At 37.7% G+C, this 27,513-nt stretch overlaps 1 protein-coding gene across 1 annotated transcript in view; it reads left to right on the plus strand.

Moving 5' to 3' along the window:
* The first annotated feature begins 972 nt into the window (after window positions 1-972).
* Window positions 973-27,513, plus strand: part of LOC122805338 (mammalian ependymin-related protein 1-like) — a 57,725-nt gene continuing 31,184 nt past the window's right edge. Inside the window, exons 1-5 of the mRNA XM_044075425.1 lie at window positions 973-1,058; window positions 6,653-6,687; window positions 15,738-15,875; window positions 23,836-24,022; window positions 25,814-25,901. Of these exons, the coding sequence (XP_043931360.1) occupies window positions 983-1,058; window positions 6,653-6,687; window positions 15,738-15,875; window positions 23,836-24,022; window positions 25,814-25,901 (524 nt within the window). The 5' untranslated portion in view covers window positions 973-982. The remainder of the gene's footprint in view (window positions 1,059-6,652; window positions 6,688-15,737; window positions 15,876-23,835; window positions 24,023-25,813; window positions 25,902-27,513) is intronic.

Raw genomic sequence — 27,513 nt, forward strand, 5'->3', positions numbered from 1 at the left:
ATAAGACTCAGCAGTTGTATAACTCTGGAAGGTGATTACTAGTGCGGGTGATCAGAATACTTTTTTCTTGAAATATCAGGCACAGCACCTAAAATATGTTGCTGATTTCTTGCTAAAGGTATAATCAATTTCTAGACTTTGTTGGTGTTACTAAATTTGTTAATCTGATTATTTCTGAAAAAGACTTTCAGCACACTGTCTATGGTGTTTGCAACCATCTCACAGCTTAACATTTTTCCAGTTTGCATGATTATTAGGGGTGTATATCACCGTATCAAATGGTGATAATGCTGAATGCCAAAAATATTGAAAGTTCACGAGAACGAACTTGTGTTTTTGGGGTCGCGGTACAGTGGGTATTGGGATATTTGCCCTTTCCTCACTGTAGTGCGACCTTGTAGTTGGAATATATATTTAGTGTGTGTGTGTGGGGGGGGGGGTGCAGCGCCACCACAATAGCAAGTTCGTTCTCGTGAACTTTCAATATTTTCAATGTTTGGCATTATCACCATTCGATATGGTGATATAGACCCATTATTAGACAGATTGAAATTAGAACAAGCATTTTATCTTTGTTCTGTGAAAGTTTACTGATAATAAAGTATGTAGTTCATTTAATTAAAAAATAGTGTCCTAAATTTTATGATGTTTCCAGTTCTAGATTACTCCTTTGCAAAGATTAACGAGGATTCTCCTTTTAACATATTCATAAATCCTAGCAGCATTTGTTATTATGACCATGCACTTTCATTCACCTTATAAAAATTGTCTTATCTTTGAGATTATGTACTTAATGTTGTTGCATAATAAGCCCTGCCCTTGTCATTATCTCATCCTTTTGTGTCTCAAGAGAACATGCTCTTCAAGTGACCCTTATCCAAGTCAGCTGATGCTTACCTGCTGCTCTGCTATCCTATATAAAGAGCTGCTGAAATATCTGGGTTACTTGAAGCTGCAGGTTTGTCAGAAGAACTGAAATATCATGCAGAGGCTTGTTCTTTTTGTGGTTTGCTGCTCCCTTCTGCTTGTTATTCAGGGACAAAACCCCAGACCATGTGGTGAGAAACTATATATTTTACATTTATTCTATTAATTGAAATGCTGAATAACTGCGTTTTGCATTTGCTCATTGTACCATTTACTTCTTTACTTTTGATTGCTTTAGCCTTTAACTTAAGGCATATATTTAGACTCTGAAGTACCCGTGTCATTTATGATATGGTTAATATTTGGGAATGATATGTCCCTGCTGTGCAGTAAGTGATATAGTAAATAATATGTTCTAGGATACATACAGAAAGGTATCACCCCTAGAAAAGGATGGGGGAAGAAGTTTGGAGCACCTGCTCCTCGATACTGTGTGTAGTCTTGAAGATCACAGCTCAGGAATGATATGTAAGAGGTCAGAGCAATTCATAAATAGATGTTAATCTAATTAGGAGTTATAATATATAGGAACCACAAGACAGCAGAATGATGCTACTTAATATATAAGCTCCAGGGGGTACTAGAACCAGGAGAAACTTGACTGACATAGTTACATTTTACAGCAAGGCATATAGTTTGTAGGGGAAGTGTCTCTGAAATGGAAGTGTGCCCAAAACTTGGACTCACCCATAACTATTAAACAGAATATGTCCAAAAGATGTAAGGAAATACTGTGTTAAATAAATTTTAACAGAAATGTGAAATACATAGCAAGTCCATTAAATGACCAGGTTTACACAGACAGGACAAAGTGGCTTAAGAATAAGCAGGCAGAATTCCTGCCTGTGACACTGATAATCAGTTCCTGGACTAGAACCTTCTCATGGACATAGCATATTCTGTCTTATATGCCAATACATAGGCCACCATCCTTAGGGTGATACACTCACAGCTGGTCATAATGGTGATGCTTTCTGACCAGTCCTACTACCAATGACATTTATTCATATTTTCTGCATGGTCAACATTCAGGGGCTGTGGAGTGCAAGGACATTAATATGGCTTTGTGAAAGTATTTACTTATACTTGGGGAATGTAGTTCCCCCTGGATAACTGATTTTATGATCACACTAATAAGTAACATAAAGAAAACAGACTGAATGGCCACAAAGTACATTAGAGCAGAGAGACAGAGGAATGATTTTGGTAGACTGAGTGAGCTAATATTTTTTTGTTCTGCTGGGAGAATTTTCATTTGATGGAACCTGAAAATGGATATATTGGGGGTTCATGGCTGATTTAAGTCAATATGTTACTGCAATCTAAAAATGGCAAAGTAAGTATTAATGTGTGCTATTTGTACCCCACTAACACACTTCTGACTTCAGGTAGAGAACCAGTTAATCACTTCTACTTCCTTTGTGCTTCTACTGGAGGTGAGAATGCCTGATGGACTCTTATTTCTTCATACTGTGATCTGGGAGATTTATTTATTTATTTATTTTTTGTAATGCCCTCTCCTTTTCCTCCCTTTCTACTATGGATGATGACTAAAGATATTTAAGTAATACCACAGAATCCTTCACATTTAATACACAGTTTTCTTTGTCAACATATTCCTGGCCGAGCCAGTGGACTGGTTTAGTTATCAGTATACAAAGTATATATAGTTTAGTTATACAGTACACAAAGATAATACTGTAGCAGATTATCCATAAAATTGAATCCATATGATACTCGGTCACATACATGCAAACATTCATTTTCTTTACTTCAACACATTATTTTTGTACTTGCAGTGTAAATCACCTTCTGATGACTGTGGTGGTGGTGTGCTTCAGAGATGGCAACTCGGCACATAAAAATCTACTGCCAATCATTAGCAGACCGGAGTTCTGCTGTGGCGACCCCTAACCGGGAAAAGCCGAAAGACACAACAACAGCTGTAAATCATCTTCTACATCAGATATAATAGCAATTACTGTTTCCTTCACTGGAGAGCCTCACAAAATAGAATAACGAAATTTTGAAGCTTCCACAGTTATGAAATATTTAGCTTTATAATGCCGAATTTACATGGATGAACACAATCTGGTAACTCTTGTTGCTTTTCTGTACTTTGAGCAAAAACATACATTTTGACTGGGTATTGCATAAGGAAGAAAGTTATCATTTTCAGATCTAAGGCAAAATCCATTTGTTTTGGTCTTGTTATGAAATAACGTTATGACAGTTTTTTTCTTTTACTTATACTCATTTTGTAGCTTATAAAATCTCATTAGGGTCTGAAACAAAACTAGAGATTTTCAAAACTTATGGCACATTTTTGCTGAAAAAATTTTCTGTTTATTCATTCATTCTTGGAGTAGCCACTTCATGCAGTTAATGGTCATGGGAGAACCAGAGCTTATATCAACCCTTAGTGAGCTCAGGGTAGGAAAGTAATGCCAGACAGGATGGTAGTCCTTCATCAGATGCACACAGATGTACTGTCAGTCACACACACCATGTGCACACTTTTGGGCAGTATGGAAGATCTTCTATTCATCTATGGCATATATTTGGCATGTGGGAGGAAGAAAGTGCACAGAGACAGAGAGGGAAAGTGCAAACTTTCCTATGGCAGCTTCCAGAGTTCTGAAACAGCTCTAACCGCTGTACTGCTGTGCTTTCCTATGGCAGCTGTCATTTTGAAACAACTCGAACTGCTGTACTGCTATGCTTTCCTTGGCCCTTGTCAGTGCTCTGATACAAAAATTTGAACAATGACATTTTGTCAAGCACCTCATCATCAATTAGACAAAAAAACAGTGGAAAGAAGTGAGATATTGTTGTATGCTAATGCGCTTCTACTGATATAGTACACCACCAAACACACAGATTCCCAAAACCATGTACCATTGAATGAATGCACACACAAACTTCCAGGGTAAGGTGAAGAATGACACTATTTGATAAAGTGAACTTAAGTCTTCATTTGGAAAGGCTGGTAATTCTACATTCACACTGTTACAACTCCCCAGCATTTTACCTGAAACGTTTTTCCTTAAGTCTGCAGCTGTTTAAGAAAGATTGAATTCCCTCATTCATTTTCAGAACATTTAAGTTTCCTACTGTTTGGCAATGTTTGGGCATGAATTATATGACTAATGTTTATTTTTGTCACAGTTCATACTTATGATGCAAATATTTTACTTCCATATGTTTATAGGCTGTAAGCATTTGAAGTAGATCCTACCCCTTCTTTTCCACAATGACAATTCAATGAATACTCATTTTATAAAGATAAACAACACCATGGGTTTTGGTGATGTAACATATCTCTGTATCCTTCTCAACTTCCCCACCTCTGCATCCATACTGTATCATTAAAACCCACCCTAATCCTTTTTGGCACCTGTTCATCATACCAGCAGCTGCATCCATCATACCTGCCACTGACCCGCTTCATGTACTTATTTACCTCAGAAGGTGTACCACCCGGATTGTAAAAGGACAGAATGTTCCACAGCAGTACCATGCCCAATGCCATCAGTAACGACTTTCACAGTGAGCATGTCCCAGCTGTGTACTAAAGCAGTGTCATACTTGTCCGTAGGTGCATTTTAAGCATGAATGATGAACATCACTAGAAACACAGATTCCCTGGTATCATGACAGTGCGGTGGTGGTGCTGCGGTAGCATTGTCGCCTCACAGTAAGACGCTGTCCTGTTCGATTCTCAGCTAGAGCGTCTTCTGCGTGGAGACATGTGTGAATGGGCGTACCTTCGTTGAAGGTTGTGCGTCAGAGCTGGCAACACGGCACGTAAAAATCTACTGCCAATCATTAGTGGACCGGAGTTCCGCTGTGGCGACCCCTAACCGGGAAAAGCCGAAAGGCGCAACAACTTTCAATCTCTAACTCAGCAATCTAAAGATGCATTAAAATCTATCAAAAGATGTAGCATTCCCAATTGTTAAGGAACTTTATTTATTCCACAATAGTAGACTCCATAGTGTAATGGATCTCTCTCTTCCTGTACTGTTAGTATAAACTGCATATTTGCCACCTTAAGATTTAGTCTTCCACTGATAAAGATGTAGTTGCAGGTCAAATACTGTCCTCAGTACTTTACCTTCTCTAGCCTTATAGTCAATTTATAATTTTCCTTTATAGGACAATAGTTTATACTAAATAGTTACTCTTTTTTAACCCTTCACTTTACATTAGTAATGCTTAATGAAAAAACATGTTTAGAAAATCTTTGTACCAACTAGAATATGCTGATCTGTCTTAATGCACAACACAAAAAGGTGAGTTGTATTGAATAATAACTTGAATGATATAGCTTTATATACATTTGTTAATATAGTGCAAACTCTAGGCCTTATAAGTGTAAACAGACACCTCTGTCTAAAGATCTTAGACTTTAGCTGGAAAGTTTGCTTCTTACAAACGACCTTGTTATCAATTAGAAACCCAAAGTCCTTTACATATAGCTCAAGAGACAGTGTCATAAGTAAATGTTAGACCCAACATAGGGGCCTATGTACGAATATCATATAACTGGGAATTAAGCTCATATGTGTACTTAGATGTAGTCATAACAGCAACAGTCTTAACATTTGTTAATTTGGAAAGCCAGAATTGCTGATTTTAGGGAAAATTTAAGCTGTAAAAATAACCCTTCAGTACCCCAGAAACTCATTTTCACACAAGATTGTAACCCGCTTCATCCTAGCCATGTGATACTTAAGAATGTAACCTGATCCACCCCAGCTGTGAGGTACCTGTCTGTTCAACATACCAAATATTGGTTCATATTAAGTGAAAGCAAGGTGTTCAGTATTGTTTCATTAGGTAGTGAGACAAAGGTATTAAAACTTTTACGTTAAATCAAAACTGTAGTAGGTAACCAGGTAAAATCTCCACTAGATATATGTGAAATATACACATAGTGTGGCACTGCGTATAAGAGATGGCTTTCGCATGTTAAATAAAACTTCAGAGGCTGAAACAGGTTTGGCAGACAGGAGTCATCTTTATTAAATGAACAATCAAGTAACATGACTTGATGCTTTGATACAAGAATCCATTTGATTTCCAAGCAACTTTTGCATTCAGAAATACTTTGCAGAAAAAAAAGAGGACAAACCCCAGACAGATGTATGAAAGCTTCGTAATGAGTGTCATACAGCACTCAACAAACTTAGTTCATTGCACTTGCTTCGTTTTTCACTACTCAGCCAATGTGAATTTCTTGTGTCATACTTTCTACCGAACAGGAATAGCTAATACTATTGTGATGAAGATGAGTTCCCTGCATAAAGTAACCACTGAGGAGTGTTTGGCTATCATATACAAGCAGAAAGGCCTGGTCATACATTTAGGCCATTGGATGCTTTCTGTATATCTTATGGTAATTTTCTCTAGGTACCACCAGATCAATTTAAGCACTGTTAATGGGACAACAGTAGAGTGTTTGGGGCTACATTTTATGATGTTACAGTCACTATATGAACTGCAGTATCTCATGGAATTAAGAAACCCTTGTTGTCAGTGTATTAAAGGATGTCCCATAATGAAGCTGCTGCACATTGCCAGTGAATATCTTTAATAGCAAAGAAAAACAAATGTGAATGAATTATAAAAGGCAGAAAAAAATAAAATCATAGTTTATGAAATCTTTATTAAACCTTCAATAAAATAACACTACCTTAAAGATTTGTTTTTTTCTTTACAGATGGACCACAACGTTTTGAAGGGAAACTTATAACAGTAAGTTACAGTTTTTCAAACTTAAAAACAAAAAGTCAGCTTTGGCCAGTTGTGTGAATTGTAATTAGAGCTTGTAGTAATTAGCTCCCTCCCCCCTTGGTATTTTACATTACACAAGCAGTCAGCCATCTTAGTCTTGGGAATGCTGGAAAATGGGAAGCTTGAAAACAAAACATTTGGTCTACATTTTACATCCAGGGAAATACATTTAAACTATATTTAAAATACTGCACTTACTTTAACAGTTAAATCAGTTTTGTGTATTTCTGTCATGATATGTTCTGTATTGGAAGTTAAAGCTATTAGTTAAAGGCATTTTTATAGTTGCAGTACTTGATAGTGTAATATTCGCAAGTGGTTTCTGTGCTCTACCTAGGTATTTAAATCATTTCTGAGTGGGTTTTTATTTTACTGCAGAGTTTTACTCTCTCTTCTGAATTTGCAGCTTCAACTGTAAATTGATTTTCATTTTTATAGTCTCCATTAGCACTGCTTATTTAATTGTCTGTTGTAATAACTTTTCAGATGTAAAACAAAAAGTCAGCTTTGGCCGGTTGCTTGAGTTGCAATTAGAGCTTGTAGAAATTAGCCCCTTCCCCCCAATATTTACATTATAAATGCAGTCAGACCTCTTAATCATAGGACTGCTGGAAGCTTGGAACTTGAAAACAAAGCATTTGGACTAGAGTTTTCATCCAGAGGAGTACGTTTAAACGGTTTACCTTTACATGTGCATATTGCACAAGAGCAAACAGCAATTTTCCGAAAGGCAGTCTGCAAAGTTTGCAAACGCCGAACGGCAAAAGGTTCGAATGTGCAATGAGCGAATGCACAGTGAGAGTCGCTCATTGCACATTTGACATTCTGGGGTGGATTGCACTATAGTGGGGATCGGGAAATGGTTCCTTTCCCCACTGTAGTGCGATCTCGGAGTTAGAATAATAAAGTAGGGGGTATGGGGGTTGCAGGGGGGCTTGCCCCCTGCTTTACACTTAGTTTTTTTTGTTCGACATTAATGTTCGAAAAACAGTGAATCTGCTTTTCTATTTGCTGTTTTTTGAACATTAAGGACTGTTGATGTTTTCACTTTCGTGGTTTCAAGTCGCTCATATGAGTACTCGAACCACTGTGATTCGAGTTTATGAAGGTATACCGTTTAAACTGTGTTTAAAATATTGAGGTTATCTTACAATTTAAATTAGTTTTTTGTGTTTCCTGTTCTGTTTTTTTCTGTATCTGAAGTTAAATCTATTAACTGAAAGCATTTTTATAGCTGCACTTCTTTATAGTGTAGTATTTTTAATTGGTTTCTCTGCTCTGCCTAGGTGTTTAAATGATTTTTGAGTGGGCTCTCATTTTATTGCATTTTTACTATCACTTTTCTGAATTTTTCCCATCCACCCACATTTTTCCTGTTGTGCTTTTAATCTTGGAGGCTTTTGAGATGCCCGTCCCTACTGTATATCTGGCCTTGGAAGCTCCTCATAGTTGGGTCTATATTAGATGAACAAAAGTTCATCTTAACGAATGCTCACATGAGCGAAAATCTAGGAACTCTAAACTGCAATTGTGGGGGGCTGCCCCCCACACCCCTCGCTAAATATATATTCCAACTCTGGGATCGCACTACAGTGAGGAAAGGGCAAATATTCTCATCTTCACTGTACCACGCTCTCACAATTGTGGTTTCAAGTTTTGCAATTTTCTCTCTTGTGAGTGTTCGCTAAGATGAACTTTTGTTCATCTAATATAGACCCTCATAGTCTCATTATCTGTATACCTGGCTTTAGAAGTTCCACACAGTCTTATCTTCTGTGTTTATCTTACTGGGTACTGAGAGATGAAACTGGGAAGGTCCTCCTATTAGACTGTTAGTGTACTTTGAATTTTACTTAAAGTAAGTTTCTGTGTGTGTGTGTGTGTGTGTGTGTGTGTGTGTGTGTGTGTGTGTGTGTGTGTGTGTGTGTGTGTGTGTGTGTGTGTTCCTGAATGCAGGCTTGTCTGCCTTTGAATCACCTTGTAATTACTTGTAGCAAGTTATAAGATTTGTTTCTGGTACCTATTTACTTTCGGCTAACTGAAGTGTGTTTTTACATTAAGGAGATGTAGATCTGAATTTTAGTGACAGAAGAAAGGTAGTCTGTATCTGTCTGAGATGGGATACAGAGGCAGGCTTAAGTAAGAATTACTTGTTGTAGCTAATTGTTTAATTTGTTTATGAAACCTTTTCACTTTTGGATAACTAATGTGTGTTTTGTATTTAAAAAGCTGGGACTGCAATTCTAGTGGAAGTGAAAAGTTAGCCTGGTCTGTCTGAGTTCTAAAACACACAGGCAGACTTAAAGTGAAAACTACTTGGTGTAACTAGTTGTTTTAATTTGTTTCTGATACCCTTTCACTTTTGGCTAACTAAAGTGTGTTTTGTACATTAAGATGACTAAACCTGCAATTCTAGTGGCAGTAGAAAGGTTAAATGGCCTATCTGATGTGGGAAACACACGGGGGAGCTTAAAGTGACAATTACTTGTTGTAGCTAGTTGATACCTTTTTAGGTTTGGCTAACCAAAGTGTATTTTACATTAAGCATATGTGGACTGCGTTTCTAACAGCAGTAGAAAGGCAGCCTGAACTCTCTGAGTTGGGAATCATGCAGGGAGGCTTAAAGTGAGATTGTTTCATCAGTGAGAGAGCTTTTTAGGGACTTAGTTGCTTGGTGTAAATCTGTACTTGAGAGATACATTTGCTGTGCTTTTACATTAAGAAATTCCAGGATCATCCATCTTATGGCAGAAAGTGTTTGCCTAATTTATCTGGGGTGGAAAACAATCTAAGGGGCTCAGTAGGCATATGAATTAATTTTCAGTTTTTTTGTCTGCTGTAACTTAGGCATGTTTGTGTGATGGTGATCACTGTGCAGTGGAGGATAGCAGTGCCCTATACAGTTACAAATGCTTATTTTTTAAAACTTACCTATAAAACTAGTATTTATGACTTTCTAACACAGAAAGGCTTTGTGCAAAGCTAAGCTTAGAGTAGCAAGCTAATACATTGAACAGCACTAATTCCAGATCATAGCACTATCTAACATCTATCCTTAACTCTAGACACCATGCCGATGACCCCCCTTTATATCCAGGTCCCTAAACCATAATAACCCAATCCTAATACAGGTCCTGACAACATGGATATACAATTTCCTAATTTTTCTCAACCATCTTGGTAGATATGGGCATCCTGAAACAATATAGAAATTGTCTCATTTACCCAGACAACCTTTTAATCCCCAAAGAAGCTAACACAACGTGCAAACGATGTACATACATAACTTCCATGGAGGCAAAAATCCTGCTTACAAACCATGTTGCCTAGAAGACACATACAGACTACATCTTTCACACATAATGATCACCACAGACATAGGCCATCTTACTCTGAGGAACTTAATAGAAACCTTCCCAAACCTCAAAGGCCTCCTAAGCCATCGAACAGCAACACCTATCCTCAGCAACCCCCAAAACACACAACAAAAGCAAAACCTGACACCATACAGTAGCCTACACTTAATGACCCCCAAGACCAAAGCCCATAAGACAAGCAAACACTTTATCTAGTTCTCTTATCATAGGAGATTCTATTGCACAACACACAGATGCCCTTCTCATCAGGCTGTGTAAGGAGAATACAATGGATAGGTGCGTGTCTGGAGCTGGGATCTGCAATATCATGCATGCACTCAGGTCACTGCATCTCAGGTACCAATATGTTTCTGTCATAGGCCATTGGGATTAAATGACCTGAGACATACCTCAATGGACTATATGAAAAGAGACATAATGGAGCTCTCTGAATATGTATCACAGACAGATTTGTGCCTTGCACTGAGCAGAATTCTGCCTTCAGTAAGGATGATGCCAAAGTATGCACTGAAAATGATAGATTCTAATAATTGGCTTTGTTTCTGATGTCACTCCAATGGGATCCTATGTTTATCAGCATGCAAGGACATAGTTAACAGACCATGTTGCTTTGGTAAGGATGGTCTGTATCTCTTCCATTTGGGCTTTTGTGTATTGGCTAAAATTTTATTCACCCCCTTTAGCGTCCTTTTAGGCAATTTAAAAATTGACAAACCTACCAACAGAACAAACTCAAGGTAGCCGTAAGGTGTTATAGCTCAATGCTAGGAGTCTAAACAAGAAGCTCCACACATGAGGAATGTGGACAGCTGTGCTGTTACTGAGACTTGGTTTAAAGCCATAGAATAACTCTGGAAATGCAAGGTTACAGTGCCTTCCACACATTTAGGTGAAAAGCAGCACAGACAAGGGCTAAATGGGGGGGGGGGGTCTCAAGCTACGTTAGCAGCAAATACAAGTCCAATGTCATTAAACAAGATGATGTCCTGGAGTTCATCCATGTCTGAGCATCCACAGACCAGGTTCCTTGCTATGTCCTGGCTAGCGACAGGTCACCCTCTGTGACCCATGAAGCTCACAACTCTTACCTAGACCTACTAGAAGTACTCACCATCCAAATAAATACGCTATTCATGGGATACTTTAGCTCCCCCTCTCTATACTGGGAAATGTACACTGCCTCTAACTCATAGGCACATTTCCTTGGCTTTATCAACATGAGCATGCTAGATCAGATAGTGTGCACTCCATCCAGTGGATCAAACATACTGGACCTAGTACTCACCAGCGTAGAAAGCATTACACCCTCCCCTGTGTCATGCCCTTATTGGTGAGGTCAGACCACAAAGCTATTTCCTTTCAAATAAAAATAAACATGGAAAACCCAACTAAACCCATACATTTTAGGCACTATCCTAAAGCAAAGTAAATGCTCTTAAGAGATAGATTGTCAAAATTCACGGCTCCTTCACATCCCGAGAATACAGCTACCTATGCAGAACTATTCACAGAAACCCTGCACAAACATGCAATTGGCTATAATGAGTCTGTCGTACCTGCCAGAAGTAAGCCCATATCTAACACCAAAAACAAAACCCCAGTGGTGGAATCCTTACCTTAACAGAGTATATAACAAAAGAAAAAGTCATGGTCAATAACATAGAGACAAGAGCTCTCTGATTCAACTAAACAAGTAACTAAGAGGTCTAATAAAGTCCAACGAGGCCAATTCTGAGGTCAAGATAGCCTCCCAGGCTAAGGACAATCACAAGCCTTATTCAGCTATGTCAGGAACCTTAAAGGTAACACTTAGCAGTGTGCAGAACTGGTCGTAAATGGCACAATGTTCACTAAACAGGGTAACATAGTGAATCTACTGGCTGATACATTTAGTGCTTAGTTCACCCCCCTCCCCCACTCCCTCACTACTCTCTGTGAAATCCCTTCTAGCATATCCCCCCAACTATCAACAGGGAGCAGGTTCTGGCAGCAGTAATTAAGGCCAAAACCACTGCTTCAGTGGGGTTCAACAATATCCCTAGTTGCCTCCTAAATAGCCTAAAACATGACATAGAATGACCACTTCAGGCACTCTTTATCTTCTGCTTCAAAACAAGTTATATGCCAGTTGAATGTAGGGTCACAATGGTCATCTGTCTTCATAAGGGTGGACCATCAACTGACCCTGGCAATTACAAACCCATAAGTCTGACAAGTCTAATATGCAAAGCCATGGAATGAATTAACTTTGAAATGATGAACAAGGACATTGTCAATGTTCAGAAATTAGACCCATCCTAGTCTGGCTTTGTTTGGGGAAGGTCTAGCCTACTGAGCCTGGTAGATTTCTTTGAGCAGGTCACCAAGGCTACAGATGAGGGAAAATAATGGTGCATACTGCCTATGTTGACCTGACTAAGGCATTCGGTAAAATTCCCCACTCAGGTATTATTGGCAAACACACAGAATTAAGCATAAATGCATACATAACTCACTGGATTGCTGGCTGGGACACAGATAGGATCAAAGAAATCAGGATCAGTAAGACCACCTCCACCAGGAGACTGGTCACCAGTGGTGTACCCCATGTTGGGTCCACTCCTGTTTGAAATCTACTTCTTGGAAGTCAAGGCTAATGTCAAAGGCCTCTGGCTTACCAAGTTTGCAGATGAATTTAAACTGAGAGCTATCATAGATTTCTCCCCATGACATTGGCATCCTACATGAGGGTTTAACACAAACAAATGACTGGTGCCAAAGCCATGGATTAAAACTCAATGCAAAACAATGCATTATAGTGCCCTTTGGAAAATAATCCACCCAAGCTAATTGCTCTATCAATAGAACATCCTTAAGAGTTGACCTGGTAGTCAGAAAAATGGGAGCATATGTAGACAGTAATCATGTCTCCAAAGCTATAACCAAGGGTGTGGCATCCAGGTCCAAGGAAGTTATAATATACTCTACTCAGCACTTATTAGTCCCATCATTCAGTACAATGCCCCTTTGGCATGTACGTAAACAGGCACTTGCAACACACTCTCAAGTTCCTCACCAGGAGAATTCAATGTATAAATACCCTGCCCTACCCAGATTGCCTAAAGGCTCTGTCTCTGCACTCAGTTTCCTAGAGGTTACTGAGAGATGAACTGTGCCTGGCATATGAAGCATCTTCAGATCCAGCTATGATGGATCTCTTGCCGATCGACAAAGCAAACAGAATCAAAACAGTACATCCAAGGACAGAAACTTTACCTGTGACATAAATAGAATATGCTGGAGAGACGGGTATGTGTCTCAAAGTATCCCTTCACTGTAGAATAAGCTCCCCATCCATGTGAAGTAGAGTTAATCCCTGACTCTATCCAAAACAAAATCTTGATCATTGGATGGGAATTTGTAAATTCACCCCTTGTCTGGCCCTCATGTCTCTGATGGACAGAGGTTGACAGTAAGTAAATTAATCCTCAACTAATATAACCCCCATAAGCCTTAGCTATCTCTTCATTTACATTCCCCATCATATAGGTGTCCAAGGTACTAGGAGACAAAACTGAGTTGGGTTGCATGGCTAGGCTTATAAAGACCCTGGGGGTCCTTAGCCTAGTATAAACATATGAACCTATAAACTTATGAAGCTATATAAGAAATGCAGTAGTACAGTTATGTTTCTTATTATTGGAAATAATTTAACCAGGACTTGTGGGATAAGGATGCTTTTCTTGAAGGCCATCATTTAGTTATCACTTTGTGGTTAAATATAACAAGAAGATACACAATTGATGACAAAAGAGCAAGATCTGTATGTTAGCTGTGACTGAGACTGAGGGAAGGTATTTAAGTTATTCTTGAAAGCCTTCAATGTGTACTAGTAAGTAGAAGAAATAATATTAGACAAATGGCAAAGCCTGCAAAAAGCAATAAAATCACAAAAGAAATAAACAAACTTGAGTATTAGGCTATATTCCGCACAATAATTTATTTAAAGATGGCATGCATTTTTGCTGGAGACATATGAACTTCTACAGACTATCTCATAAGGGGATATAAGGCAGGAAATACATCCTAAATATGATATCAGGAAGCACACACACACATACACTCACACACACACACACACACACACACACACACACACACACACACACACACACACACACACACACACACACACACACACACACAGTCTATGGGTAGTTTGGAAGATCAACAATTCAATTAATGTATTCATGTGGATAGCCATTTGACATGTTGGGACCCACTATAATGAGGCCCATAATGTGGTGATGGAATGGCAGAAAAAACAGAATTATACTGTGGTATAGATGGCCATTTCTTGGGATATTCCCTTTACACTGAGGAATGACAATCTTGAAGTTAGTATATATAAACTCGGGGTGGTGGCTTTTCCCCACATCACATGGAATGCAAAGTAGTTTAAAGGAGAAGAGTGATGTTTGAGATTCCCTCTTTTCCTGTAGTTTCAATCTTTCTTTATCTTTTTCTTTTTTCTTAATTTAAGAGTGTCAGTAGTCAGCATTTGGAGTGCCGGCATTTCTGTAGGGTGCCACCTGTATATGTTTAGGATGGGGGAGCTGAATTACTCAGAGAAAATCCAACACTGTGCGACAGCACTACCTAACATTAAGTAGTGCTGTCCACAAGTTAAATAACTAGACAGTTATACTGACAGATAAATATATAAATTAGTAAAGAAAGAAATAAAAATAAATAAAGAAAATGCTATTTCACCATTCACAGACCTTCCCATTCTTTACCTCATGTGAGAAGAAATATTATTATGTATTTTAATTTAAACATTTGACTAACTTAAAGATAGCTGCCAACCATTACACTGTATTAAACCATAACATTTTCTCTGCCTGTTAACCCTAACCATGCTCCAGCCTGTAACTTTAACTCTAACCCTGAACCTTACCTTTGAAAAAACTTTTGCAGAGCACTGCCACTACATCCACTACATAACACACACACACACACACACACACACACACACACACACACACACACACACACACACACACACACACACACACTCACTCACTCACTCTTGTACTATTCCCTTACTTAACCCTAACCCACCTACACTTAACACAAACTCTCCCAATCTTAATACTGAAGCCTTCATAAAGTGTGTGTGTGCAGTTCACATGGAGTTTTAAGCTGTTATGACACCAATTCACTGGTGGGATGGAAGAGATTTGTCTTGGAGTGTTAAAGTTTTATGAAGGAAATTGCCAGACACATGTCATGTGTGCCATGGCATAGACTTAAAAATATTAATTTTGTGCAATAAGGTGTGCTAGAATTAAACTGTCGAAATCCTTATATATTTAACATAGACTACGTATTTTGTTGATTTATCTTTTTTTCAAAATGCCTTGTTGGCTAAACGAGTTTTTTCTTAAGGGTGCTCATTTCATGTTGTTTCCCGTATTGAAAATGTATGCTGTAGGGTGTAGCTGTGGGTGGGAGCTACATTCTGGAAGTTAAGGTACAATTCCTAATATCTTATCTACACCCCTGGATTTTATGGTAACATCAGGAATGCCTTATGATTACTGACGTGCACATTTAGTGTGTTCATTTCTTCATTGTGCTTTTATGTTCCAGGCTGACCCAACCAAAAATTATGAATTTGTTGCCAACTTCTCCTATGATGGTATTGAGAAGAGAGAGCGCCTAGCAGGAAAACTTATTACTGGATCAGGAGAGAATCTGAATGTGGAATTCATTCTCCTTTACAAACAGGTTAGCTCTTTGTTTAATTTCTGATATTGGATGATTAATGTGTACATTAGCAATCTCACATTTTTAGGAAACATATTGAAAATGGAAAAAGAAAAAAGCTGTGTCCTATAACAAACTAGAAGAAAGATAGATGAAGTTCTAGTTGAAATAGGATGCACAAAAGCCAGAGAGTGTGTTCTATTTGAAATAATGGGCACAAAAGCTAAAATATGGCTGTTTTTTAAAATTTAATTTATAACGGAATATCCACAAGACAAAAATAAAAACAAAACTAGTTGTTACGCATCTTTTTCACATTCCATACCAGTATCCTGGGAATATCCATATCCATCTTTTCCATGTCCTAAGAATTTATCAGATATATATAAATATATCTTTTCATTTTCATTTAAATTTAAATAAATATTTATTTTGCAAGATTTAAATTATCTTTTAATCTGTCTCATTTCCTAACAGGTAGTTGACCTGGAACTATTCCACTTATCTTTGGCCTCTGTTTTCTTAATGTTTTATTTCAGTAGTTGATTGTTGCTGTACATAATAAGTTTTGCTGCCAGTTTTGATGAATATCACTTAATCTTCAGGAATATTGCTGATTTGGGATTTTCCCTTTTTCTGGATTCTCTTGTCCTTTCACTGACCTTTAGCGGTGCAGACATGCTCTTGCATGAGTGTACGTGCATGTGCATGAGTGCATGTGTACACTTATGTGTGTGAGTGTCAGCCTGTTTGTGAATTCATTAATGTGTATTTGTGCCTGCATGTATGTGCATATTACCAAATATAATTAATCATGAAAGAAGTCTCGATGGATTAGCAGCATCTCCTGGAATAGGTCATTTACATACTGTTTCATCTTGTGATATCTTATTCACCTTTTAACATTATTTTAGTATGGCATAAATTTTATCTTGTGAGTCCTTACCTCCTAAAGTGATTTTAATATGGCAAATATTTTTTCTAGCAAGTTCTTATTTACCTTCGAACATGATTTTAGTATGTCAGTTTTATTTGGTGAGTTCCTATTTACCCTCAAATATTCTTTAAGTGTGACACTTTTTATAAACAAGGTAGATTAAATGTCAAAAAAAAAAAAAAAGAAGTTCATATTCTGCAGAATTTTCTAGTTTTCTTTAAATATATCCAAAACTGGCCAACCCCAACTAATGATCCAATGCTGAGCTATAAATCCGCACTTTATTTTGTTTTAATGCTGCACAAAATATAAAACAGACCAGTTTTGGCCACACACCTTCATCAGTATCCACTATTCCTTTTTATGTGGGAAAAACTTCTAGGCATTTTAGAACACGTATTTATGAACATCTTACTGATAACCGGTGTATGAAGGGAGCTGCTTTTATATTTATTGGGATAGATACAATTTCCCGTTTCCACCAATAAAATGTTCTGGACTGATGCGTTATCTAAAAAGGAATATTTTTGGATGGTTACATTGGAGATGTTGTTTGGTCTAGGACTAAAGGAATTGTTGTAGATTTTTATTTATGTTATTTTGTTATAAATTTGCATCAATAATTTTTTTGGTTTTGATAAATTTATAGTTATTTCATACTTTTGTACAGGGCGTATATTTGGGCCGTGGTAAAATTTGTTGATCATTTCACTTAATTCTTTTGAGTTTAAGATTGATGAATTTTAAGTCAAGATGCATTTTTTATAAAATGAGCCATTTATATTTAATACTGATGAAAGTGTGTGGCCAAAATCTGTTTATTTTATACATTGTACAGAATTAAAATAAAATAAGTTGTAAATTTACAGCTTTGAGTTGGATGTTTTGTTGGTGTTGGCTAGTTGTGGATTTGAGTACTTTTGTTCCGTGCACCCATCGAGTGGCTACACAAACAAGGGGTTGTGTGATTCATTACCTAGAACCTTCCTATTAACACAGTTGTTAGCCTTCATGGATATATAGTAGTTTTGCCTTCCTCTGTAAGCTGGTTTCACAACCTTATAAGTGAGTCCATACATTTTGCAGATGCTGCCATTCCTAGGATACCTTCCCACTCATTTAGTACTGTTGTGGACCCTTCTACTGCCACTGTATCTAGGTTCAGGCCTTGCTCTTCATATAAAGTAATACAGCCCTAGTGGGCAAATGCAGCAATAAAGTCTAAACTCATAAAGTTCTGGGAAGAGTGACAGATAGTGGAATCAACTTCCTGGAAAACAGTGAGATCCAAATCAGTAATGGAAATCTGGTATGCATAAGTAGGAGATGAGGAAATTCTTCTAAGGAGCGAGGAAAAATGAAAACAATAAGCTGCCCATTAAGTAAGATCAGTATCGTTTATTAGGTATGAAAAGGGTATACTATGTAAGTCAAGTGATGCTTTTCTAATATCAGATTTTTATTTCTGTATAAATGGGGATGTGATGTTTTAAATCAGAGATTTGATTGCAGGAGACACAAAGCACATATTCAGGAAACCAAAGTCATATTATTTAGCACTTCCCTGAGGCTGCTACAAGTATAATCAAGCCAGCAAATCTTCTGCCTACATTTAGTGAACGTAATGAACCGCACTGGCACGAAGAAATTAGTAATTTCTCTCTTTATTTTATACACAAAAAGACAGTCTCTGGTTGTGCGCTTTCATCTACTAGCGTAGATTTCATCAGAACCACTTACACCTTTGTTAACTCCCTTTTTATATGATATTCACATCTTCAATTAACATGTCATAATTGTAAAATCACATCATTAACCCTAATACTTAAAACTCATCAGTATTTAAAGTGCACAGTGCTGGATTCCCTCAATGAACCTATCTATAGATAAATACTATTTAAAAACATACGTAAAAACCTATTAAAACTACATATTCAGTTACATATAATGACTTCCCTTACCTATATGTGATTACTAAAATACTTTAAAATAATTGTACATACTAAAATTTCTGGGTGATACTTTATTAAAAATATTATGTAGGGATGACATCTAGATGTTTAAGAAACAGGATCTATGAACATTATTACAGAATGAAGAGGCAAGACATGAATAATGCCCTATGGAGACACTGTGAAGCCAATAAAGAATGTAGGAAGTTTGAGTTTGGGATCCTTGAACAGTTGTATGTGAACCCTAGGGGAGGTAATGTCAAGATGAAATTATTGGAAAAAGAGACACGCTGGCAAATCAAATTAAATGCATCAGAATATCCAGGATTAAACGAATATATTTCTATAAAACCCATGTTGGATAGATAATAGGGTATAGGTAGTATAATGGATAGCACTGTTATTTTTAATAAAGTATCACCCAGAAATTTTAGTATGTACAATTATTTTAAAGTATTTTAGTAATCACATATAGGTAAGGGAAGTCATTATATGTAACTGAATATGTAGTTTTAATAGGTTTTTACGTATGTTTTTAAATAGTATTTATCTATAGATAGGTTCATTGAGGGAATCCAGCACTGTGCACTTTAAATACTGATGAGTTTTAAGTATTAGGGTTAATGATGTGATTTTACAATTATGACATGTTAATTGAAGATTTGAATATCATATAAAAAGGGAGTTAACAAAGGTGTAAGTGGTTCTGATGAAATCTACGCTAGTAGATGAAAGCGCTCAACCAGAGACTGTCTTTTTGTGTATAAAATAAAGAGAGAAATTACTAATTTCTTCGTGCCAGTGCGGTTCATTACATATACTGGGACTTTTGTTCAGCCTTCCAGAGGGCTGGTTATATTTATTTGTTGGACTGACCAGTTTATTTTATCGAGTTACATTTAGTGAACAGAGACGCCATGAAAACTATTCTAGGATTTGGGTATGAAGCTGTCTTGAGAATGGATTCACTGCACTAGCCCTGCAGTGATGACAGAAAACATTAGGTAACATTGACTAGAATTTGCAGATTCATATTATTTTCACCTTGGTTAAAACTCTGCTATACCACTCACAACTGAATCAATTAGTTCCTTATGAGTTAAAGAGCTGAGCTATTGCCTACACATTAATCTTTAAATGTTTACATTTGGAACACTGTCTTTCTCAGGGTAATAGACTCACACCTCACTCTGAAAATGTTCCCTTCCTTTATTTGTTGTCTCACTCTTCAACCAATTTCCTTATGTGTATCTGCTTTGTTCAGACTAGGGCAGAAGGTTTTAGATTTATGTGTGATCCCACTATATTCCTCTCTAAGTGATATCAATCTGCTACTCACCCTCGTGTTGGGACATTCATGCTAACAAAAGCCTAACTACATACATCACTTTCTATTAGTCCGTTGCTTATTTTAAAGCTGTCTTGCTATGTTAAACCCATTTAACATAGCGAAACAGTAAAAAGTAACGGAGATGTTGCTTTCTCCGTTACTTTTTTTTTTTTAAACCTGTGTCGCTATGTTAAACTCTTTTAACATAGCGAGACAGTGTTTTAAAAGAGACTTATAGTAATGGAAAAAGTCCGGGCGACCGGACCTTTTTCCATTAGTATAAGTCGATTTACAACGTGCATGCTGGCCAATCAGCATGCACGTTTTGGAATATTAATGGGGGGTCATGGTATAATATGTTTTATTTTTCCTAGGTATTCCTTACTAAGGTTGCTTTCATTAGGTCGTGTATTGCTAACCCTTCATCTATTCCTATTCTTCTTTGTTCCAGTCATTTTATATCACATTCCCTTCTTAGGCTGATATTTTCTTAATGGTGTAGTTTTCCTGCTATAAATGTTGCATCTCTGTATTTGGCAAGGCCAGATATCATCCGTATATCATCTGAAAAAGTTTTAAACATTTGTAATTGGACAGTCAGTTGTTTTTTTCAATGAGTTATGCACCATTAGATCATAAGGGGAAAAAGTGAGATATAATTTACAAGATGGATTTCTGAAGTCAGACTATGACCACAGTATATTCTAAGTAAACAACGCAAAACAGCAATGGTGAAAAAGAATCAAAATGGAATATCCCCATTAGATTCTTACACCTGCCAGTACTTTTCCCATTTTCATGGCTCAACTGTAAATTTATTTCCACTTTTTCATAGTAGTTCCAGTATAATTTATTATGTGCAGTCAGTCTTATAATATGTATACATTCTTTGATTCAGTGGTGTGGAATGGTGCCAAATGTTTTATTTTATGTACTCTATTCATGTAATACTGGAATGTCAGCCTTTTACAGGTCTGCAGTATGTTTTTTTTAATTAAAAGATGATCCTTGGTTTTATTTAATTGTCTTTTATTACATTTCAGTCTTACTGCCATCACTGAACTGTTGATAGGTTCATAGGTGTGTACTAAGCAAATGGCCCTGGAGTCTTTACAATCCTAACCCATAGGATTACCCTAGAATTATGCCACCCAACCTTAGTTCCCAGTCCCTCTGTTAAGTAAAGCCACTGGAGTGATCCCTGGGGTGAATTTTCTATTTCCCATCCACTCATCAAGATTTCTGTTGAAGAGGGCCAGTGAGGTGCTCTGCTTGACATGTATGGGAAGTCTATTCCATAGCATGGGAAGTCTCTGGGTTATGAACCTGTCCCTCCAGCATGTTCTGTTGATTGTGGTAATGAGGTTGAGGTCTCTGAAGCATGTGGTGTGGAGGGATTGGGATTTCTTTATATGTAGCATTTCTAACAGAGATGGGTCAGACATGGCTTTGTAAGTCAAGCAGAGTTTGCCTCTAAGTAGGCGATATGAGACAGAGAACAGTTGGAGTTTTGTGAGTCTGTCCATGTAGGACAAATGTTTAAGGCCTAGGATCCTCTTTGTGATGTACTTTTGCGGCCTCTCCAGTTTTGTAGGTGTTTAGTGAGGTACATGCCAAATGGGGCATTGTACTCAATGATTGGCCTAATGAGGGAAGAGCAGAGGGAGACAATGACCTCTTTCTTCCTGGATGCAAAACTCTTAGTAATGAGATGTGCCACATAGAAGGACTTTCTGACCACAGTGGCAATGTGGTGGTCAAAAGAGAGGTTGCTTTCAACCTGTGTTCCTAGATCAATTATAACACCGTCTCTGTTCAGTGGACTACCATTGATGTGGTAATTCATGGGAACCAGGATGACAACACATTTTTTGGCATTGAGCTTAAGGCCATGGTTCTGACATCAGTCGTTGGTCTCAGTGAGGCCTTTCTGTAGGATGTCAGCATCACTTGGGGAGTTAATAATAGCTCCCAACTTGCAATCATTTGTGAACTTTGTCAGTCAGAGTCCCCTCGTTTTGGCCTGGACTTCAGAGAAGTAGATACCAAACAGGAGAGGACCCAGGACTGAACCCTGTGGGAATCCACTCGTGACTGGTTGGTGGTCTGACTTAGAGTCAGCTACTTTCACACTGTGGGTTCTACCTGTGAGCCAGTTTGCAACTCACCTAGTGATATAGGGGTTGATGCCTAGCTTAGTGAGTTTTTCTATGATTCCTGGGGAATGGTATCAAAGGCCTTGGCCAGATGAAGGTAGGCTGTATGAACCACCTTGCCTTCATCCACAACTCTGGTGACTGACTCATAGAAGTTGACCAAGTTGAGCAGGCATGATCTTGACTACTTGTATACGCTGCATCAACATCTATACACAATTTAAATTTTGCTGTACGTTATGTTATTGATTAATAATTCTTGGATGGCTTGCAGATTTGCTTATACAGAGTCAGAAGTAAGTACTAGGCTAGCTGTCCTGGTGGGGCATTTTAAGCCTAGACAATTTTCTTTCAAAGCTGAGAATAAAACTCTGTACCTTGTCTATTTAAGTAAGCATCTTGACCATTATGCCAACCACTCGCAGGAGAACCATTTTCCCATTGTTTCCTAGGCTGTTGCCATTTCAAGATGTGCACACAGGTAATTTTTACCTAAGGCTAAGTAATGGTACAAATATGTATTTATTTATTTATTTTATTTTTATTTTACATTTGTTTACTGGGAAAGTTCAACTGGAACAAGGTCCATTTACAGCAGAGGCCTGGGGAGAAAAGCTCCATAACATAACAGTAGTAATACAACAAATTACAAAAAAATTTCTGTACAGAGGCATATATACAATCAGAGCTCCATGTCTTTATATGACAACACATAATCCAAAAATTGAGTACAACCTCTAGACTTGGTGGCTCAGTAGTTGAGGTTTCTGCCTCAGTGCCCAAAGGTTGGGGGTTCCATCCTGACCTTCAGTTACAGTGATGGTTTGCATGTTTTCCCTGTTTCCAAGTAATTTTAGGTATTCCCATGCCCAGGAATTTACTGGCAAACTGTACCTGTCAGTTACATGAGTCTCCTCACTAATATACACCAGACATTCTGCTTAATGCAGAAAACTGTGATCAGATGATTGTGAATAAACATGTGTCTAAAATTAGTGTTTTATGTGAGGGGGAACAAGCCCCCTGCATCACCCATACCCCTCATGACTTATTATTATCAGTATTGTTGTCACTTGAAGAAAAACTAAATACTTGTTTTCTCTACCAAAATTCAACACATACGCCTTCCTCCTTTCTTCAGCGATTTTGCAGAAAAGTACCATTTCTATTTCTGAGACAAAGTGTTTGAATTTATGCACAGGAGATCCACCTGGACTCACCATTAATTATTTCTGTATGGAGGAGATATACCGCTTTTGTTTTAGCCTTTTGTGTTTATGGGCAGATGATGCTCTGGGAAGTTGTATTTGCTGAAATGGCATTTGGCATGATGTATTTTGATTAAAGGACCATACATCACAACTCATTTCAGGTAAGATGGTTTACTACACACCCCTGCTTCTACTATGTACCCCACAGTTTATGCCCCACTTAAATAAACATTAAAACCACAGTATTATTAACAGTCTTTTAGAATTAAGCTGCAATTGCTCATTGCTCTCTTAGTTTTATATGTTCTGTAGTTTTATGATGGTTTGTATACAATGGATTTGTTTTAATCACTTTTAAGGTAACAGCTTTATTATTGTTGCTCATCTCTTTCTAGCACTTGCAATACATTATATTTCCTCACAATTCAACATGCTTCAAAACTCCATTGACAAAACCATTCATGAAAGCTGGTGTTCCCAAGAATGCCACCTTTGTTGCAAAGCTAATCATTGGAGGGACTTCAGATCCAAGGCAGAGATTGCTTGTTAACACCTGGAGTGGAGAAAACAAAACCGAGGGAGGTAAGTCACTGAGAGCGTGATTGAAAAGGTGAAAACCTTAGCGTCATTGCAATGAAAAATCAGATATGTGATTTTAGATAGCACTTACACACTTCATAATCAGAGTTTGAGAAAACTTCATAGATGGAAATGCAAAGTGTGGAATATTTGTGCAAATGGGAAGGTAAGAAAACCAGATGCATGCGTCATATGGTCACAAGTGCATGTAGGTAGTATATTGTACACCTCCAGGTAAAGTATGGCATTGTTAAAAAAGGCGTTATGAAGTGTTTGTTTGTTTGCATGTAATTTGCATCTCTTAGATATTTTATATTAAAGACCGTACATAGAAGTATGCATATCTACATCTATCTTTATAGAGAATACTTAAGTTTGCAGAGTATAATCTTCATATTTTTTACATCAATTTACAAATACAGACAGACACTCACACACAGGCATATATAACAATAACTGTTTAGATAAAGAATCAGACAAAGCCCCGGGCCCAGACAAGTAGTGACACAATGTACTTATGAAAGGGCATTCTTGGCTGGGTGTTCTGAAATGTGAAAAGAAGGTACTCTGTACGTGGACAGACATTTTAGAACAAGAGATTACCAAGCAGTATTGTGAAGTGTCAGAAAACTGGGTGAGAGTCATTTTGAGGTAATATGTGCTCTGTTAGGAAAATAGCCTGGCACACAGACAACTTGGTTTGGTCTTGTGCTTATGGGAATCCCATATACAGTTTTTTTTTCTGGCTTCAGCTATTTGGTGAGTTTGGGGTGAAGCTGTGAGGAACTGGAAAGAAAAAGTAAAACATTTTTTTCACACAGGCTGCTGCAGTCCTTGTGAATAGATTTTACTGTGCATAAGAAAAGAGCCTGAATCTTTGTGGAGAGTGGGCCTGGTGACCACTAAACCTTTTACTGGATGGCTTTATAGTCTGGTCTGCTGATGCAGATATTTTGTTCCTGATTATGTCACTGGTGAACAGTATTCATATAACATCTCTGCCATTACAAATCTGCCCAGGAGAGATGAGATGAAGTGGCCAATGGCCTGCTGTCCCTCTCTTATCCAGCAACTGAACTATACTGCTTCCTAATGAAGGCTGTAATGGGGCCACATTCCAACATCCACACATGCACCCTTGGGTGGCACTTGGCTGTTGCTTTACTCCCAACATGCTCAGATATACTGCATACAGTGAAAGGGCCAAATGACACAGGTAAAGAAGTCAAACCAAGTACATCCAGGCCATGACTGCAATCACTGCCCTCCCACTGCAGTGAAAGTAGGAGCTTCCATCTAGGTTGTGATAGCCGTTGGGATGGGAATGGCATGTGGTGGTAGCTGGAAGTAGCCATCATAGCGGCTTTTACAAGACTGATACCTGAGGTAAAAAAAGACATCATTATTAAAAAGGAAAAAAGGAATAATACCGGGATCATGTTAATGTAAGATGATTTATTTATTAGATAAAAATGTAGTACAAAGTGAATTTTTGAAATTTGTTTCTGAAACACAACAACCTGGTTATGATATGTGATATGCGCATAATCTTCTGTACCTGTTTGAATTATGCATTTTTATAATAATTTTTTGAATAAGAATAAAAAAAAAACAATGGCAGCCAGTTTTTTAAAAATCAGCTGAAAATTGTGGCTACAGTTTTGAATTACTATTTTCATGACAGTTTTCTAGTAGTAAGTCAACTGTGTAAAATATAATTACTTCAGTGAAGAAATTACATAGGTTTTAACATCTGTGGCATTTTTAAAACAACCTTCTGTTCTTTGTTTTCAGTGCACTACTTTGTGACAGTCACAGAATTTGGATGCCTGCCAGTCAGTCTTCTTACTAATATGAGACAAAGTGGATGGGTTCTCACCTCGTAAGTGAAACTTTAATAATCGGACACACACACACATATATATATGTGTGTGTGTGTGTGTGTGTGTGTGTGTGTGTGTGTGTGTGTGTGTGTGTGTGTGTGTGTGTGTGTGTGTGTGTGTGTGTGTGTGTGTGTGTGTGTGTGTGTGTGTGTGTGTGTGTGTGTGTACACAAATATATATATATATATATAGAGAGAGAGAGAGAGAGAGTGAGAGAGAGAGAGAGAGAGAGAGAAAGAAGGGCATATATTTACAGTGGAATGATAAAAATTTAGATTTAGCTTATATATGCATGATATGTGTTTAATTAATTGAAGTTACATTCCCCCTCACCAGTACATTAGATATATAGTGCTAAATTATTCTATTTCCTGCTTCATTCATTGTAGGGTTACATGGGACTTACCGCCTATCCCAGCATGCAATGGGTACAGGGCACAGAAATTTGTCTTGAATGGGGCATCATCCCATTGCAGGTTACATAAACACACTCAGTGTGACATGGACTGCACACAAGACACAATTTAAATGATTATTAGTTAACCTTCAGCATATCTGAAGGATATGGGAAAAAATTCTAACACCTGGCAAAATTCTGTACGGACACAGGAAGGATGTGCAGATTTCACAAAGAAGGCACCCCAGCTGAGAACTATACTGGGGGATCAGGTACTGTGAGACAACAACAGTAACTGCTTCAGCACTGTGGTGACCTGCAGTGTTACAATGTGAAGGAGATACTACAAATAAGGCACTCGACAGCTTTTCCCTGCCAGTTCAGTAAAATTTAGTATACCAGGAAAATAGACATTCATGAAATTTTAACTCTCAGAAGTACTTCTTTACAGCTTGCTTAGAGATAAAGGGTAATACACCCAGCAGTTTCAGTGAAAGCAAATAGTGTGAGAGGTCAAGGGAGTCTCTAAGAGACATAAAAACGTGCTAGAGATTGGACAAATGCAATGACAAATATACATTTGTGTTATTTTAACTTCATTGTCTAATAGCTTATACCTGCTGTTGGTGTTTTTCTACTTACTACCTCTCGTGATTAATTTTGAGATACCTGTTCCTAAAATCAAAGAACAGAAAGTAACATTTTTCTTCTCATAATTTATTACGTTAGCTTTAGATGTGCTATTTTGCCACTCTGTGCAGCAAACCATCTTCTGATTAAGTGCTGACAGAACTGAGTTAGAAATCCAGTAATATGAATGATTCAAGACTGGCACAGAACTTTAAAAAGAGGAAGTTCAAGACTTGAGGTGCACTCTTCTTACTTTAACATTAGAAACATACTGCCATTCTAGCATGTTGTGTCTTTCGGTTTTTCCCGGTTAGGGGTCACCACAGCAGAACTCCGGTCCGCTAATGATTGGCAGTAGATTTTTACGTGCCGAGTTGTCAGCTCTGACGCACAACCTTCAACAAAGGTACGCCCATTCAAGTATGTCTCCACACAGAAGACGCTCTAGCTGAGAATTGAACAGGACGACGTCATACTGTGAGGCGACAACGCTACCGCAGCACCACCACCACAGTACATTACAAATATATAATATAGTTTAAAAGTTAACTTAAGTATAAAAATGATGACAATTATGTATTTCA

This window comes from Protopterus annectens, chromosome 6.part1 (genome assembly GCF_019279795.1).
Source record: "Protopterus annectens isolate FY-2018-M chromosome 6.part1, PAN1.0, whole genome shotgun sequence".
In the NCBI taxonomy this organism is placed as follows: domain Eukaryota; kingdom Metazoa; phylum Chordata; order Ceratodontiformes; family Protopteridae; genus Protopterus; species Protopterus annectens.